The sequence below is a fragment of the Dissoconium aciculare genome, assembly GCF_010015565.1.
Source record: "Dissoconium aciculare CBS 342.82 unplaced genomic scaffold K489scaffold_9, whole genome shotgun sequence".
Taxonomy (NCBI): Eukaryota; Fungi; Ascomycota; class Dothideomycetes; order Mycosphaerellales; family Dissoconiaceae; genus Dissoconium; species Dissoconium aciculare.
In genome coordinates, this window is record NW_022984959.1 from 410,032 (window position 1) to 423,922 (window position 13,891).

General features: G+C 51.0%; 10 protein-coding genes across 10 annotated transcripts in view; 5 read left to right on the forward strand and 5 right to left on the reverse strand.

Annotated features, from left to right (window-relative positions):
• Window positions 1–478: 478 nt before the first annotated feature.
• K489DRAFT_411432 (P-loop containing nucleoside triphosphate hydrolase protein) lies at window positions 479–1,228 on the forward strand (the record flags this gene model as incomplete). The annotated part of the gene is made up of 1 exon (XM_033607802.1): window positions 479–1,228. The coding sequence occupies one exon, from the start codon at window positions 479–481 to the stop codon at window positions 1,226–1,228; it is 750 nt and encodes a 249-aa protein (XP_033458057.1).
• Window positions 1,229–1,315: 87 nt separating this feature from the next.
• Window positions 1,316–3,562, reverse strand: K489DRAFT_322705 (DUF1741-domain-containing protein; the record flags this gene model as incomplete). Its single annotated transcript, XM_033601640.1, has 7 exons — window positions 1,316–2,294; window positions 2,349–2,686; window positions 2,738–2,850; window positions 2,901–3,054; window positions 3,106–3,192; window positions 3,249–3,365; window positions 3,437–3,562. 7 exons carry the CDS (start codon window positions 3,560–3,562, stop codon window positions 1,316–1,318), a joined length of 1,914 nt encoding a protein of 637 aa, XP_033458058.1.
• A 167-nt stretch (window positions 3,563–3,729) lies between these two features.
• Window positions 3,730–4,262, forward strand: K489DRAFT_263262 (uncharacterized protein). Its single transcript, XM_033600059.1, has one exon. It carries the CDS (start codon window positions 3,817–3,819, stop codon window positions 4,180–4,182), a length of 366 nt encoding a protein of 121 aa, XP_033458059.1. The 5' UTR covers window positions 3,730–3,816; the 3' UTR covers window positions 4,183–4,262.
• K489DRAFT_341609 (DUF726-domain-containing protein) lies at window positions 3,923–6,804 on the forward strand. Its single transcript, XM_033602286.1, has 2 exons — window positions 3,923–6,403; window positions 6,466–6,804. Exons 1-2 carry the CDS (start codon window positions 4,343–4,345, stop codon window positions 6,664–6,666), a joined length of 2,262 nt encoding a protein of 753 aa, XP_033458060.1. The 5' UTR covers window positions 3,923–4,342; the 3' UTR covers window positions 6,667–6,804.
• Window positions 6,805–6,831: 27 nt separating this feature from the next.
• Window positions 6,832–8,100, reverse strand: K489DRAFT_395502 (mannose-6-phosphate isomerase; the record flags this gene model as incomplete). The annotated part of the gene is made up of 1 exon (XM_033606845.1): window positions 6,832–8,100. The coding sequence occupies one exon, from the start codon at window positions 8,098–8,100 to the stop codon at window positions 6,832–6,834; it is 1,269 nt and encodes a 422-aa protein (XP_033458061.1).
• Window positions 8,101–8,528: 428 nt separating this feature from the next.
• On the forward strand, window positions 8,529–11,361 carry K489DRAFT_371982 (DUF663-domain-containing protein; the record flags this gene model as incomplete). Its single annotated transcript, XM_033603286.1, has 2 exons — window positions 8,529–8,533; window positions 8,628–11,361. 2 exons carry the CDS (start codon window positions 8,529–8,531, stop codon window positions 11,359–11,361), a joined length of 2,739 nt encoding a protein of 912 aa, XP_033458062.1.
• A 493-nt stretch (window positions 11,362–11,854) lies between these two features.
• K489DRAFT_389749 (DUF1674-domain-containing protein) lies at window positions 11,855–12,304 on the forward strand (the record flags this gene model as incomplete). The annotated part of the gene is made up of 1 exon (XM_033606539.1): window positions 11,855–12,304. The coding sequence occupies one exon, from the start codon at window positions 11,855–11,857 to the stop codon at window positions 12,302–12,304; it is 450 nt and encodes a 149-aa protein (XP_033458063.1).
• K489DRAFT_263289 (uncharacterized protein) lies at window positions 12,280–13,058 on the reverse strand. The gene is made up of 2 exons (XM_033600060.1): window positions 13,046–13,058; window positions 12,280–12,978 (listed from the first exon to the last, which is right to left on the reverse strand). The coding sequence occupies exon 2, from the start codon at window positions 12,880–12,882 to the stop codon at window positions 12,394–12,396; it is 489 nt and encodes a 162-aa protein (XP_033458064.1). The 5' UTR covers window positions 12,883–12,978; window positions 13,046–13,058; the 3' UTR covers window positions 12,280–12,393.
• K489DRAFT_263301 (uncharacterized protein) lies at window positions 12,972–13,600 on the reverse strand. The gene is made up of 3 exons (XM_033600061.1): window positions 13,355–13,600; window positions 13,046–13,299; window positions 12,972–12,978 (listed from the first exon to the last, which is right to left on the reverse strand). The coding sequence occupies exons 1-2, from the start codon at window positions 13,499–13,501 to the stop codon at window positions 13,129–13,131; spliced, it is 318 nt and encodes a 105-aa protein (XP_033458065.1). The 5' UTR covers window positions 13,502–13,600; the 3' UTR covers window positions 12,972–12,978; window positions 13,046–13,128.
• A 194-nt stretch (window positions 13,601–13,794) lies between these two features.
• The window catches only part of K489DRAFT_382073 (FAD/NAD(P)-binding domain-containing protein), a 2,558-nt gene continuing 2,461 nt past the window's right edge, over window positions 13,795–13,891 (reverse strand). The window contains exon 2 of the mRNA XM_033605285.1: window positions 13,795–13,823. The gene's annotated coding sequence lies outside the window, so the exon portion shown is untranslated. The remainder of the gene's footprint in view (window positions 13,824–13,891) is intronic.

Consider the following 13,891-nt stretch of genomic DNA (forward strand, 5'->3'; position numbering starts at 1 on the left):
AAGCTCGAGATGAAGAAGGATATATTGTAATGTAGGCATGCACGTACTGGCTGCTTGCAGAATTGTATTAGCAGCGACAGGACAAAGCCGGGCGGGAAGAGGGCACGGTCCGTGCTGCGAGAAGTTCTGGGCTGACTCGGGCTGTTTGCATTCTGCAGCTCTGCACCGTATCACCTGGCATGCACCAAATTATTATTAATGAGTTCAGGCTTCCAGGGTTTGGATCCGTCTCCAGACCTGTCTAGTTCGATTGTAGATTTGTGTGGGTGACAAGCGGCTCATCAGATATCAGTCCTGTGCTGAACATATCAACTGGTCGCTTCTGAATGTGTCGCAGGTCCCTCCTCGTCGCAGCAGATGCGTTGCACATAATAACGCGGCACTCACTATTCCATCAGCTGAATTGAACTATCTCGCTGCCCCGAGTAAACAAACTCAATCTGGGCATCGACAAAGACGGAGCAGCTGGACAGCTGTCATGGCCGACAACAATGTTCTGTTGGTGGGCCTCTCGGGCGTGTCATCTTCAGGCAAGACCACAATCGCACGTCTACTGCGGGACATCTTTCCCCGGACGTTCGTGCTTCACGAAGACGATTTCTACAAGCCGGACACTGAGATTCCGGTCAAAGCCGGAGTGGCAGATTGGGATTGTCTGGAATCTATCAACATTCCGGCGTTGGAAGAAGCACTAGCATATATCCGGCAGCACGGCACGTCTCCACCTGACCTCGACTCGAAAGAGGACAAGAATTCGGTCGGGGAAGTCAAGGTCGATCAGACGGTCATTGATGACCTGAGATGGAGTGCTAGTCGGTGGATGTACGCTGATGCCCCGCCAATTGCCATCATCGACGGCTTTCTCCTCTATTCCGAGGGCATGAAGTCCGTACGTGATGCTTTCGATGTCAAGATGTTTCTGCGAGCCGATCACTCCACCTGTAAAGCACGAAGGGAAGCGAGGAGTGGCTATGTCACCCTCGAGGGTTTCTGGAAGGATCCTCCAGGCTATGTCGACCAGATTGTATGGCCAAATTACGTGGCTGACCACGCATTCCTATTTCGCGAAGGCAATGTGGAAGGAAAGTACAATGATCAAATGCTGCATGATCTCCAGATTGAAGCTGTTCCCTCCGACGCAGCATCCGACCTGACAGCTTGTGTGCAATGGGCATTCAACGTCGTATCGGAAGCTCTGGATGTCCGGACGCGTCGTAGCTCGCGGTGATACGGCATCGGCGACCAGCTATCGCTCATATGCCGTAGGCTGGTCATGACCCTCCAATTCGAGACATAGATGGCCAAAGCCAGAGCATTAAGTCATCAGGGTCACGGCATCTGCAACGGATACCCGCGCAATCTTCTTGAGCTCTGTTTTGTGATCGACTTCACGGAACAACTCAACGTGATCTAGCCCCTCGGTGATGTCCAGTGACAGTGTTTCGTAGCCCTGCTGGATTATTCTCGTGACTTCCCGCGGACTGATGTGCCGACCCTTGCCCTTTTGTGCCTTAATGAGCTCCTGGTAGTGTTCAGACACTCCGATCAGGGTGTTCATCGGGCTAGTGTCGCCTGGTCTGCTGATAGAATATGCGTCTCGAAATTTGACGAGAGCCTCGCCTGATTCAACCAACTTGTAGAACAAATCGTCGTAGTCTCCAGCCGTCGGTACGAAGGTCTCGCCATTGGTTAGCGATAATGCAAGCAGGTTGACGAGGCTTTGGACGAGCTCCTCGGTATCTACTAAGGACTTCAAGTCGTCGGCGTATACCGTCAGAAAGCGCGTGAATGACAGCAACGATCGCCAAAGTTCCGCCCAGTGATAATACAGCTTGTTACGGGTCTTGATGAGGAACGTCAAAGTCCGTGTGATGGTGGTGATTATCTGCACGTAAAACTTCGTGTCTAGACGCTTCTTCAGATTGTGGTTGAGCCCATCGACAAGAACATCCAATGTCGCCGAAATGTAGGGCCGATCAGCTTTCACCAAAGGGAGATACGGTGGTCTCTGTCGACACAGTCGAACCTGGGAAGAAGTCTCGCAAAGCAATCGCATGATCGTTACATCTTCCACCAGTATCAGGAGAATAAGTATACTCAGGTAAGCGTAGGATGCAGCCCGCGAATTGCGATATGCATGCTGGCATAGGTATGAGGAGAAAGAGACGAAGTTGCTGAATGGTGTCGCCTGTCCCTTTTCATCTCCGGGCATTGTGACGAAATGTTGGCAGAACAATTTGTTTGCAAGCACAAAGTCGAATAAGGTCAACAGGATGGCCGCCTCTGAACTCGGTCTGCGCGACAACTTTGATCAGTTACACTCTATGGGGTTTGTGAAGCGAACTTACTGTTCTGCAAACAATTCTTTTTGCTGTTCTTCGGTCAAAGCTGGCACGGGTGGCTTTGCGCCAGTGATAGACGAAAGACCGACATATGACAGCGTACTGCCAATGCTCACTGCCCAACCCGCCGGGACATCGTCTTGAATTGCAACGTACTTCTCGCGAAGCAATATTGTAGTCCATGAGATGCTGCGCACGACGCGTGCCATCGTTTCCTCATTCACGAAGTCTGCGAAACGGACGCGGTATTGATTGTGGACTTCAAACTTATTGTAGTTCGCCAGCAGGCCAGTCAGTAGTAATGGCTTCGCAGCTTGGAGGGCATTGTCCAGCTGATGTATCAGCTACCATGTGTCAATTCTATCCCGGATTGCATGTCTGTCAGTTTAACATACCTTCATCAGAGCAGGGAAGAGGTCGCGGTGGATAAAGTACGATACGAGAGCAGTCTGATACCCTCCTGAAACAACCGCTATGGCCGTGCTGACGGCTTTGTGGCGCACCTCGACTTGGATATAATCAGAAAATATCGTTCGACAATTGCTCAATTCGGCTTACCGGTGCGACCGTCTTTGATGGCATTGTCAAGAGTGGTGACCAGCTCTGAGAAGACCGAATCGACATGATCTAGACCAGCTAGCACTTCAATCAAGTCAGAGCTGGTATTTGGAAATTTCTTGGCCAAGATGACCGTGAAAAAAACTGTGAGGGTCTAAGTCATAAACCGGATGGCCATTTACGTTTGCATGGAGTCTTCTCTTACATCAAGAGCATGTTCGTCTGATGGTGCAACGCCTTCCTTGATATGTGACACCGCTGCAAGCAGTAGTTGTTGAGGTTGGTGCTGGGACTTGTGAGCTTTATGACACTTGTCCGTTGGCGAGGTCGAGCATCAAATACCTGGACATGAAGCAGGTAATCCCCGTCGGTACTAGCTAGGATCTCTCGAAGCGCATCAACCTCAGGTTTTAACAGGAAGAAGGTCCGCCAGAAGCCTTCGGTTTTTTCGTCATCGTCGACTTCCTGCAGTGGGTGGGGTCAGATGCGCCTTTTAGTGTTGACAAACTTGATCTATTGGGAGAATCAAGACACACCCTGAACAATCTGCGGTACAGCTCGACTACTTTGGGTTCAAAGACATCGGGCCTGGTCTGTTGAGTAAGAGGAGAGTCGGACTCTGTGACAGGGGCCACAATGCGTTTCGCCTGGGCACTGTCCATTCTGGCTTCAAATAATAAGTATGCAAGATTTGTCGCCCGGACGAGCTTCGAGTGTTCGGGCGATACACGCAAGCAATCGTGGTGAACAACACACTCAGGGTTGCCCACTAATACTGTAAATCAAACTCGATACAACGCAGCATCCTGTAATGGTGGCATGATTGGAATAACGTTGGGGTCGGATTGCGTTGCAGCAGCAAGCAGCGGCGGCGGCAGCAGCAGCACGGACATCGGGCTCGGGGCACCAAAAGCCGATGGTGAAAGGAAGCAGGCGCCGCCGACTGCCCTCAATAACATTCTCGTTGTCCGTTTGTTTCGAGACATTCACTATTTCCACAATAACCATTCGGCATCCTATCCGTTTACTTAGCCAGCTCAAAAGTAATGCCCGCAATCTATGTCTGGTTACTCGACTTGAATTTCGCACATCACCTATGTTTTATGTCGTCGGTTTCGAGGTTTGTTGGCGCAGTATTATTCGCAGAGAAAGCGAGCCTCGGGAGAAATTTATAGCTGGAGATCTACACAGGTCGACTTCAGGAAATATCGCATTATCCCTGCTGACGTCACTGTCGAGGCATCAAGCGTGCCGCTACAGACAAATGCAGTGCAATCGATGAGTAAATCTACTTTAGCTGGTAGAACATCCAGCTGCTCTTTTGCAATGTGATCTTAATGCAAACAGAGGCGGTCGAAGGATCACCTCAGTCACAATCCCAACCCCAACAACCACATCACGAGACATAGCCGCTTCTTCTGAGGCGCACCCCTCCACACAGCATGTTCAAAAACGTCCCTTGGGCCACTGGTGCCGGTCCTGGTGCAGGCAAACAGAATAGTCAAGGAGAGGATGGACAATCGCTTACGACTGTCCTGAGGATCTCCGAGCAGCGCAGTGCATTGACTCTGCTCGTGGCGGACTGCATGCAAGCCATGCACCAGTCGATCGTCGATGTCTTCGACGCAACTCAGACAGGCGAACAGGTGGAAAAGCTCGTCGATATCGACGATACTACTGCGCCATCTGCGAGCGAAGTGGTCGCAAACTCGGACATGATCCGGCAGGAAAAGTCGGCCAAGGAGCTTGCGAGCCGCGAGCAAGAAATCAACGCTGCATCTATGCAAAGTCTCAAAGCGGCAGCTCTGAGACACTTTGAGGAGTGGCATTCGAGCGTCATCCAACGGATTGGTGAGGTAGTCAACGCGCGGGATGCGAACGACTCACAACAGCAAGAAACAACATCAAGCGTTGGGGAAGTACCAACATCTACAAGCGCAGCTCTGGAGCAAGACAAATCTCACCATGATGAGAATATCCAAATTGCTCTGCGAAAGCTGTACCCTCCAGTGGAGAACACGCTTAGGGAACTCCCAGAAGCCAAACGAGCATTAATTGTCCATTCGATCTTACTTCTCCTCTTGAGTCTCGAGCATTATCAAGCCCCGTCTCGAATCCTACTCTTGCGCCTCACGGTTTCCCTAGACCTGCCGATATATTTAGCGACCTCGGACGAGAACAAGATTGCGCGCGGCCTACTCACTGCAGCCGAGAACTTGAATGCCGACAACGAGACCAAGAAGCGGGCAGACGACAATCAGGGCTCTCGCAAATGGCAGGTCGGTCTCGCCGCCGTTGCAGGCGCAGCGCTGATCGGTGTCACTGGCGGTCTTGCAGCTCCATTGCTTGCAGCCGGTGTCGGTAGCGTGATGGGAGGCCTGGGCTTGGGAGCTACGGCTGCCGCAGGTTATCTAGGCACCCTTGCCGGTAGCTCGATCCTTGTTGGTGGTCTTTTCGGTGCGTACGGTGGGCGTATGACGTCCCAGATGATGGATCAGTACGCGCGCGAGGTCGAGGACTTCGCATTTGTGCCGGTGCGAGCGCCCACTGCAGCAATTAAGGCTACCAACGAAACCCGACGTTTACGAGTCGCCATTGGTGTCAGCGGGTGGCTGACCAATCCCAAGGAGGTGTATGAGCCCTGGAGGGTGCTCGGTACCGATATTGAGACCTTTGCACTTCGCTTCGAACTAGAATCGCTCATGGGCCTCGGAAACGCGATGACAAGCATGGTCAAATCATTCGCATGGGGATACGCCAAGTCCGAGATCATCAAGCGCACAGTTTTTGCCAGCTTGACCGCTGGTCTCTGGCCGCTAGCATTACTGAAAGTCGGACGTGTTATTGACAACCCTTTTAGTGTTGCGCACTTTCGTGCAATCAAAGCTGGAGAGGTTCTCGCGGATGCGCTGATCAACAAAGCGCAAGGAGAGCGCCCTGTTACTCTGATCGGGTACAGTCTGGGGGGCAAGGTCATCTACACATGCCTACAGAAGCTCGCAGAGCGTAAGGCTTTTGGACTCGTTGAATCTGTGGTCTTCGTTGGCACACCTGCATCGTCAGCCTCGGCAGACTGGCGGAAAATCCGCAGCGTCGTTTCAGGGAGAGTGGTGAATGTCTACAGCACTAAAGACTACATTCTTGGATTTCTCTATCGAAGTCAAAGCATCCAGTACGGCATTGCAGGGCTTCAGGCAATCCAGGGTGTGGCTGGGGTTGAAAATGTGGATGTCAGTGATATCGTGAGCGGCCATACTAGCTACCGTTTCCTCAATGGTACGATCTTGGATAGGATAGGGTTTGAGAACATCGATCCAGAGGAGCTCGCTTTGGAGAAGGCTGCTCTTAAGGAGCAGGAGGCCAAGGAAGCACGGGATCGTGCCAACGATGAGCAAAAGGAGTTAGCGAAGGGTGCTTCGACTGCTGGCAGTGAGAAGGATATTTCTGAAGACGCCATCAATGCGCTTGAGAAAGACATCGCACAGCAGAACGAGCGCAGCTATGTGAGTACAGTCCGGCGAACAGTGAACAACTTTAAGCACGCATGGCTAATAAGCATTTTCAGGTCGGGTGGGCACAGGACCAGCTGATTTCGGCTGGAGCCAGCGCGAGCGGCGCATATCAGAAGGCGACCTCCATGTGGCAGCAAAAACAAAAGAGGTCAGCAGGGCCGTCGCCGGGACAAGATACCGACAATGCGACCGTTAAGAGCACCCAAGATGGACTGGGAAATCTCAGCGTGCAGGATCAAAAGTCAATGATATAAGACAAGTCAAGCAATTCATTACATTTTAAAGATGGCACGTGCTCAGGTTGTTGCGCTAAGTTTACACTCGCAGGACATAATCAGGCATCATCCATAGAACTGACGAAATATAATGATTCGAGTCAAAGCGCTTACGCCATGGGCCTTATATCTGTCGCTACTCATTCACTTTGTGCTGCCCTCAACAAACGCAATATGTAGCTGCGCTGACGACGTTCCTTCCAATTCGAGCTCAACTTTGGGGGCGATGAAGTATACTGAGCCTTCAGTAACGTTGTAAGACTTGCCGCTTGCCTTCAACACGACATCGCCCTTGGTAGCGAGCAGAATGCTCGGTCCTCCTGCCGCGCCCAAAGTCTCGTGCTCGCCGGTTTTCAGCGTGGTCTCTAGCATGTCAAATTCGCTCATGGGCGGAGCAAATAATTTCGTTTTCCCGTTCTTGCTTCGATGGTATGACTTGGGCCGGAGCATACACTCCTCGATCGAATGTGGGGAGAAGGTCAGAGTAGAGCAAAAGAGATCAACGCTGTTGCGCTCGGCTCGAGGACAGAAGCCGGTATTGAGCACGTTGTTGCTTCGAGCCATACACTCGATGATGTCTCCGGAAAGGTACGCGTGTATTCCATCCGCTGGGATATAGATGCTCTCCCCAGGTTCCAGCACAAGGTAATTCATTGTAATCAAGGCTACAAGGGTACCGGGGTCGGCCTCGGAGTATTGTTCAGCCAAGCGAGGCGCCAGGCTCGGGATAAAGTCATACTTGCCAAAAGCAGAGCCAGGTAGTTTGGTAATGGCAGTGTAGGTATCGCGAATGGTCTTGTCATCGGCCTTGAGTATATTTCCCACCACAGTCTTCAACTGGTCGTTATCGATTTTGCCCTTTGTGCTCCCTTCTGGGAGAAATTTGTGCAAAGCCTCAATGGTGAGAAGATCGGCAATGTCCTGAGTTGGCTTGAAGCCGCAGAAGGCCTCAAATTTCGACAATGCTATAGCAATTTCTGGCTTATGGTTGGGATCAGTGAATTGCTCCGGATCTTCCTTGTGCAGCTTTGCGGCCAGCTCCTTGTTCGGATGGACTTGTAACGGGAGTGCCTTGCTGATGGAAAGTACTTTAGGTAAGTATGGCAGCTTGGAATGACCAAATTTCTTCAGCGTCTCCTCGCCGACGAGCTCTTTCGAATATCTATCCAACACGTCTTGGAGATCTTCTCCGGTACCTGCAATATATGAAGGCAACTCGGGGTATGTACCCATCCACATCTCTGCGTAAGCTTTGCTGTCGTCGATCTTGAACACACTGTCAGGGCCGTCCCCAGTCCATCCATGTTGCTGTTCGCACAATTTAGCAGCTAGAGATTCCTTTCCCTTCTTTCCCCATGGATAGTCATTACAGGAGCATCTCAGCTCATACACCGACTCGAGCTTGGTCGACATGTTGGCGTCGTTCACGAGCAGACGTAACGTCAACGATGTGTAGGAGCAACTGTACTCTGGTTTCGGTCCAAAGCAAGGAACACAAAGCGGCGCAGATATCAAGACTTCCCTCCGGCAATCTTCCGGAATCGGAATTGCTTCTCTATATGCTTCAGTTCGGCATTATCGGCTTTGTTCATCAGCCATGATGCGCATCAGTGTCATCATACTGTATGCCGAGCGAGACCTGAGGCGATAGCTGGGCAATCACCAGTCACGTTAATATTTATTGAATTGCACATACATCGCTCATCATATTCATCCATATGCAATGAGTAGAATACCACATAGTACTAATACAAGGGTAGAAGATATGTGGTCGGTTGAATTCCAGTCTCACTCAGGACGACGACGCGTTTGGTTCATTGACGTGCACGTCGGCAACCTTGATGACGTGCGTGAAACAATTCATGTAAATTTGCTGGGAATCTCCCTCAATGAGTGCCTCTCAAGTAGCGGCAGTTTACTGTAATTTGTATTTTGCGCAGGTCGGGCGGGAATGCCCCTCCTCTTTGTGCCATCCTGTCTGCGGCCCGAGAGGAAAAAGCCCGCCAAGATTTCGGATTTTTCAGAGGACATCATCTTATCGATAAAGGGTTCTTGCGGATCGCAATTGTCATTTTTTGCAGTGTTGATCACCCTTTACTTTACCAAGACAGTGCGACAGGCTTTGACATTCAGCTACTCGAACCTGATATTGGAGCGGAGCAGCAATCCGAAATTCTGGAGAACTCACTTCCTTTCCGTTTCAAGGCTGGTGGTGACGGCCAGAGGCGTGCTAAAATGGCGGCCACCGCCACTCAACATCACCATCGTTCAACAACGAAAACGGTCAACAAATCTTTCAAGACTCGCCACGCGTCCAAGTCGGCCCTCAAAAATCAGGCCAAGGGCAAAGTTGAGGCATTCGAAGGTGGCTCCCGAAAGACACCGCATCAGCAAGTCATGTCGAAATTCGATCGTAAGAATAGAGCCAAGCAGCGACGGATCAATCATCACGCTCGTAAAGAGGAAGAGGGCTCATTGTTTGCTGGCAGAGATGGAGCGCCAAGAATTATCGCTATCATACCCCTTTGTGATGATGTGAAGCAGGACGAGATAGTCAAGACACTGAACTCAAGCGTTGATGTTGAGGACACGCGAGACTCGGCATCCGGGCCTTGGAGGGTGGAGATCCCGCGCTTCAAACAGCGCGTTCAGTATCTGACCCCAGCCCGCGACCTACTATCTTGTCTAGATGCTTGCAGGATGGCTGATTTTGTGCTCCTCGCACTCAGCGCACACAAAGAAGTCGATGAAAAAGGCGAACGGATTTTGCGCTGTGTTGAATCGCAGGGCGTGTCCACTGTGTTGACGGGTATCTATGGTCTGAACACAATCGAGCCAGCAAAGCGGAGACCTGACGTCTCCAAAAGCCTCAAGAGCTACATTACCCACTTCTTCGCTGCGCAGGAAAAGCTTCATGATTTGAGCAGTCGTCAAGATTGCAGTAACGTCATGCGCAGTCTCTGCACACTGACCCCGAAGGGAATCCGCTGGCGAGAGGATAGAAGCTGGATGCTTGTTGAAGAGTTCAATACCGAGAACGGCGAGACTGTGGTGACGGGAGTTGTAAGGGGGCGAGGCTTGAAAGCAGACAGACTTGTCCAGGTTGGCGAATGGGGCGATTTCCAGATCGCAAAAATATCTGCTGCGCCACTCACACGAATTCTAAACAAGCCAGCAACGGACACCATGGCCATAGATGCAACTGCAGAGCAGGAATTGCTTGAGGAGCCCTCTGAGGAACAGGATGATCTGGCAGAGCTTGCTCCTGAAGAAGCGACTATGGACGACACAATGGCTGTATCCGTTGCGCCTTCAGAACGGAAAGCTGTCCTACTCGACGATCATCACTACTTTGACGATGATGAGCCGAATGATTCCAATGCACCGAAGCGTTTGCCGAAAGGGACTAGCAAGTATCAAGCAGCCTGGTATCTCGGCGACATGTCTGATTCAGGATCTGACATGGAAGACGTAGATGACGACGATGAGCTTGAACCGGATGCCGACTCTACTGCATTAGGTCCGGCCGACGGGCACTTTGACAACGTGATGCAGGAGCCAACAGAGTACGGTGGTCCTTCTGAGTATCCACAGAGCGAAGCATTCTTAGATCCCGCGCCAGAGGAGGAAGCAGACCAACTAGAAGCCTACAGAAGGCAACGGCGCGAAGAAGCAGAAGAAGATCTCGAGTTCCCCGACGAGATCGAGCTTCATCCAGGGGTACTTGCTCGAGAGCGACTGGCGAGATACCGTGGCTTGAAGAATCTCAGAACAAGCGCGTGGGAGATGGAAGAAGATAAGCCGTATGAGCCAGAAGAATGGAGTCGTCTCTTAGAAATTGCGGACTATAAAGCGGCCAAGAATCGCGTCCTGAAGGAGTCACTCAACGGGGGTGTAAAGCCTGGTACTCGGGTCAAAGTCCACCTGATATTGTCGGAAAAGCAACAGCAAGAGGTTGCCTCTCTTCCTCGGCCAATGTCGTTGTTCTCGTTGCTGAAACACGAACACAAACGCACTTCCATCAACGTTTCCATGTCATTATCTTCCAATTATCCTACACCGCTCAGGAGTAAGGAGGAGCTCATCCTACAGTGTGGTCCACGACGACTCGTTATCAACCCACTTTTCAGCCAATTGGGAAACACTCCGAACAATGTGCACAAATTTGATCGCTATTTGCATCCAGGGCGCACTGCCGTGGCCACCTTCATCGGCCCTATGACGTGGGGTAGCGTGCCATGCCTCTTCTTCAAGACGAGCAACTCAAAACCAGCCAGTGATGAGATTGAAGATCTCGCTCAGGCCATACGGTTGGATACTGAGGGCACCAGCCTGCAATTGATCGCAACAGGGACCTTGCTCCCTCCTTCCACTGGCCGTGTCATTGCCAAACGAATCACCCTCACCGGCCATCCTTATAAAATCCACAGGAAGGTGGTCACAGTCCGATACATGTTCTTCAATCAGGAAGATATTGCGTACTTCCGTGCGTTGGAATTATGGACGAAACGTGGTCGCAGTGGACATATTAAGGAGGCACTGGGAACTCACGGTTATTTCAAGGCAACGTTCGATGGTAAGATCAACCCTCTGGACTCCGTGGCCATCAGTCTTTACAAGCGTGTGTGGCCCAGGCCTTCGCGTTTCTGGAGGCCAGACGCAGACGAACCTTGAGAGGAAGTTCAAGCTTGTCGAGGACAACGTCGCGGACCAAGAAAGATTAATGAATCTTGTTTCTACAATAATGAGACATGATGTCACGACCGTTCAGGTATTTTATACACGCTTGTCAAAGGCGACGTATACTTGTCACTGCATTCTCGCACATGACCATCAACAGGTCTGTAATGTAGTTCTAACGTTGCCTCGCACATTGCCTCCCTCACGTGTGATGCAATGTGAGCACCGGAAGTTGTTCGATTGGCACCTGTGAATCTGGAGGGACGTAAGAGAGGAGGCAAATGCAGCCAGATCCAGCCGGTGCACGGGCCATATTTGATTTGTGTGACGCCACGATTGAGTGCACATCCAGGTATCTAAGTAGAGTTGTAATAATTCTATATAGTTGAGCATGCACGACACGATCCATCGATAAAATAGTTACACCACCGAAACCCTCCATCAGAAAATGGCCAACATGCGATCCATCGCTGCAGCCACGTGGAATATGCGTGCAGGCTACTTCTCTCGCAATTTCACAACCACCATTGCCAGGCCAAGCAGATGGTCAACCGGGCCTGCGCCACCTCGCCTTCCCAAAGAAGACCAGGAAATCTTCGAGAAGCTGCAACAGTCATCTACTGGTGCTTTCAGCACGCCACGTCAGATCGAGCCGGTTGCTGAAGCCGCTAAGGTCGAGGTCGTCGACACAGCAGAGACGCAAATGAACAGCACGAGATCGCCGGAGACAGAGAAGATGCTGGAGCAGTTGCGCGAGAAGGCGCGAGTGGTTGCAAAAGGAGATGGAGAAGAGCTGCATCCCAATGTGCGCAGAGGTGCGGCGCCAGAGTTTGAGGGAGAGGTGAACCCTCAAACGGGCGAGGTTGGAGGGCCCAAGAATGATCCTCTGCGCTGGCAGGGCGATTGGAGCTACAATGGAAGAGTCACCGATTTTTGAATGAGCCGGGAAATTGCAAAGTTCAGGTTGACTGCTGGAGCCGCGAGGGTACTCCACCGCACGAAGTAATCTTCGCTCGGAATCATCCTTCACGATATGCCCAGCTTCGTCAAATCCTGCCGAACTTTCTCAATCTCCGCTCGAATGTCAGCATAATCCCGTCCCAGCTCGGAGAGTGGTTTCGATCGCGTATATTCGGCAAGCCGTTCGTTCGCCTCCCGCACCTTGCGCTGGAGTATCAGTTTCTCGCGCTCAAGCTGTGTGGTGCGTGTCTCCAGCGCTTCCTGCATCTCCGGTGCATAGGCGGTGTTCAAGAGCTGGTTATGCTGCAGTTGAAGCTTCTTGTTCATGCCTTCGGCGAAAGTCGCAAGATAATCGGCTTTCGCTTTGGTATTGCGCGAGACGGATCCGTGAATGGTCTGTTCGAGGATGCGGATACTGGTCTCGATCACTTTGCGCTGCATCGCATGCACGTCGGCCGCTTCCTGGGCTAGCTCGAGCCGAGTGGCTGCGAGGTTTGCCTTGGAGTCTGCAGTGTCATGTCGGAGTTTCGCTACTGAGGGGATGAGTTGACGCATTACGGAATCGGCCTCTGGAAAAGCGACGCGTGCGAGGAGGTTGAGATCATCAGCTATTGATCTTGATAGCGAGCCCGACAGAAAGGTGATGTTCGCCTGAATCGGTATTTCATTAATGTATTGTCCATATATGCACAATTAGAAGCACAGATTTGTATCTCACCTTGAACTTTTCCACGTCGTCTAGAAGTAAATCGGCGTCATCATCTGTGATATTTGAGCTCAATATTGCAGTGATCACGGTAATCAATTCTCGCAGCTATGAGGACAGGACGGTAAGCTGCTTGCGAAAATGCTATGCCTATGAGATTGGGGGCGGACCTCGTCTGGATACTCATTTTGCTTCGATGCCGTCGCCGGCAGGTACGTCTGGATCAGATTCTTCTTCGCAACCAATATGCGAGCTCTGCGTAGGTCCTTTGCTGAAGCGTCAGCCAAAATTTTGTCGCCATCGGGAATGCAGCTTCGTTACTTCATTGAATGATTCGCGCTCTTTATATTGCTTCGCGTCGGTCCTGGTAGTCCCGTCTACATTGAGCTTGTTCGTGCAAAGGTCGCGATACAGCACATCGAAGCTGGGATTAGAAGCCAATACACTTGACTCTACGGGAGGCAGCATATCTCTTCAGTAGGGTGTGTTGTGTTTGATTCTTTGCAGGTTCCAAGATAGTATTTGGTTTGGATCACAGCATTGGACATACCGCCTAGGCAATACCTATGTAACTGGTGGAACAACTTGTATACAGCACAGAGCGCGGAATTATAAGCACGCCAAAAGAGTCAGCAATTCTGCCGAATTGGGAAAGCGAATGCAACGAGCAAATTATCAAGGTATCAACATATCTAAGTTGCTGAGTATAAAGATGATCGTCAATCTCTAAAAACTTCTCCACCGATGTATATTTGGTTTGCAGCTTCTTCTTCTTCTTCTTCTTCTTCTTCTTCTTCTTCTTCTTCTTCTTCTTCTTCTTCTTCTTCTTCTTCTTCTTCTTCTTCTTCTTCTTCTTCT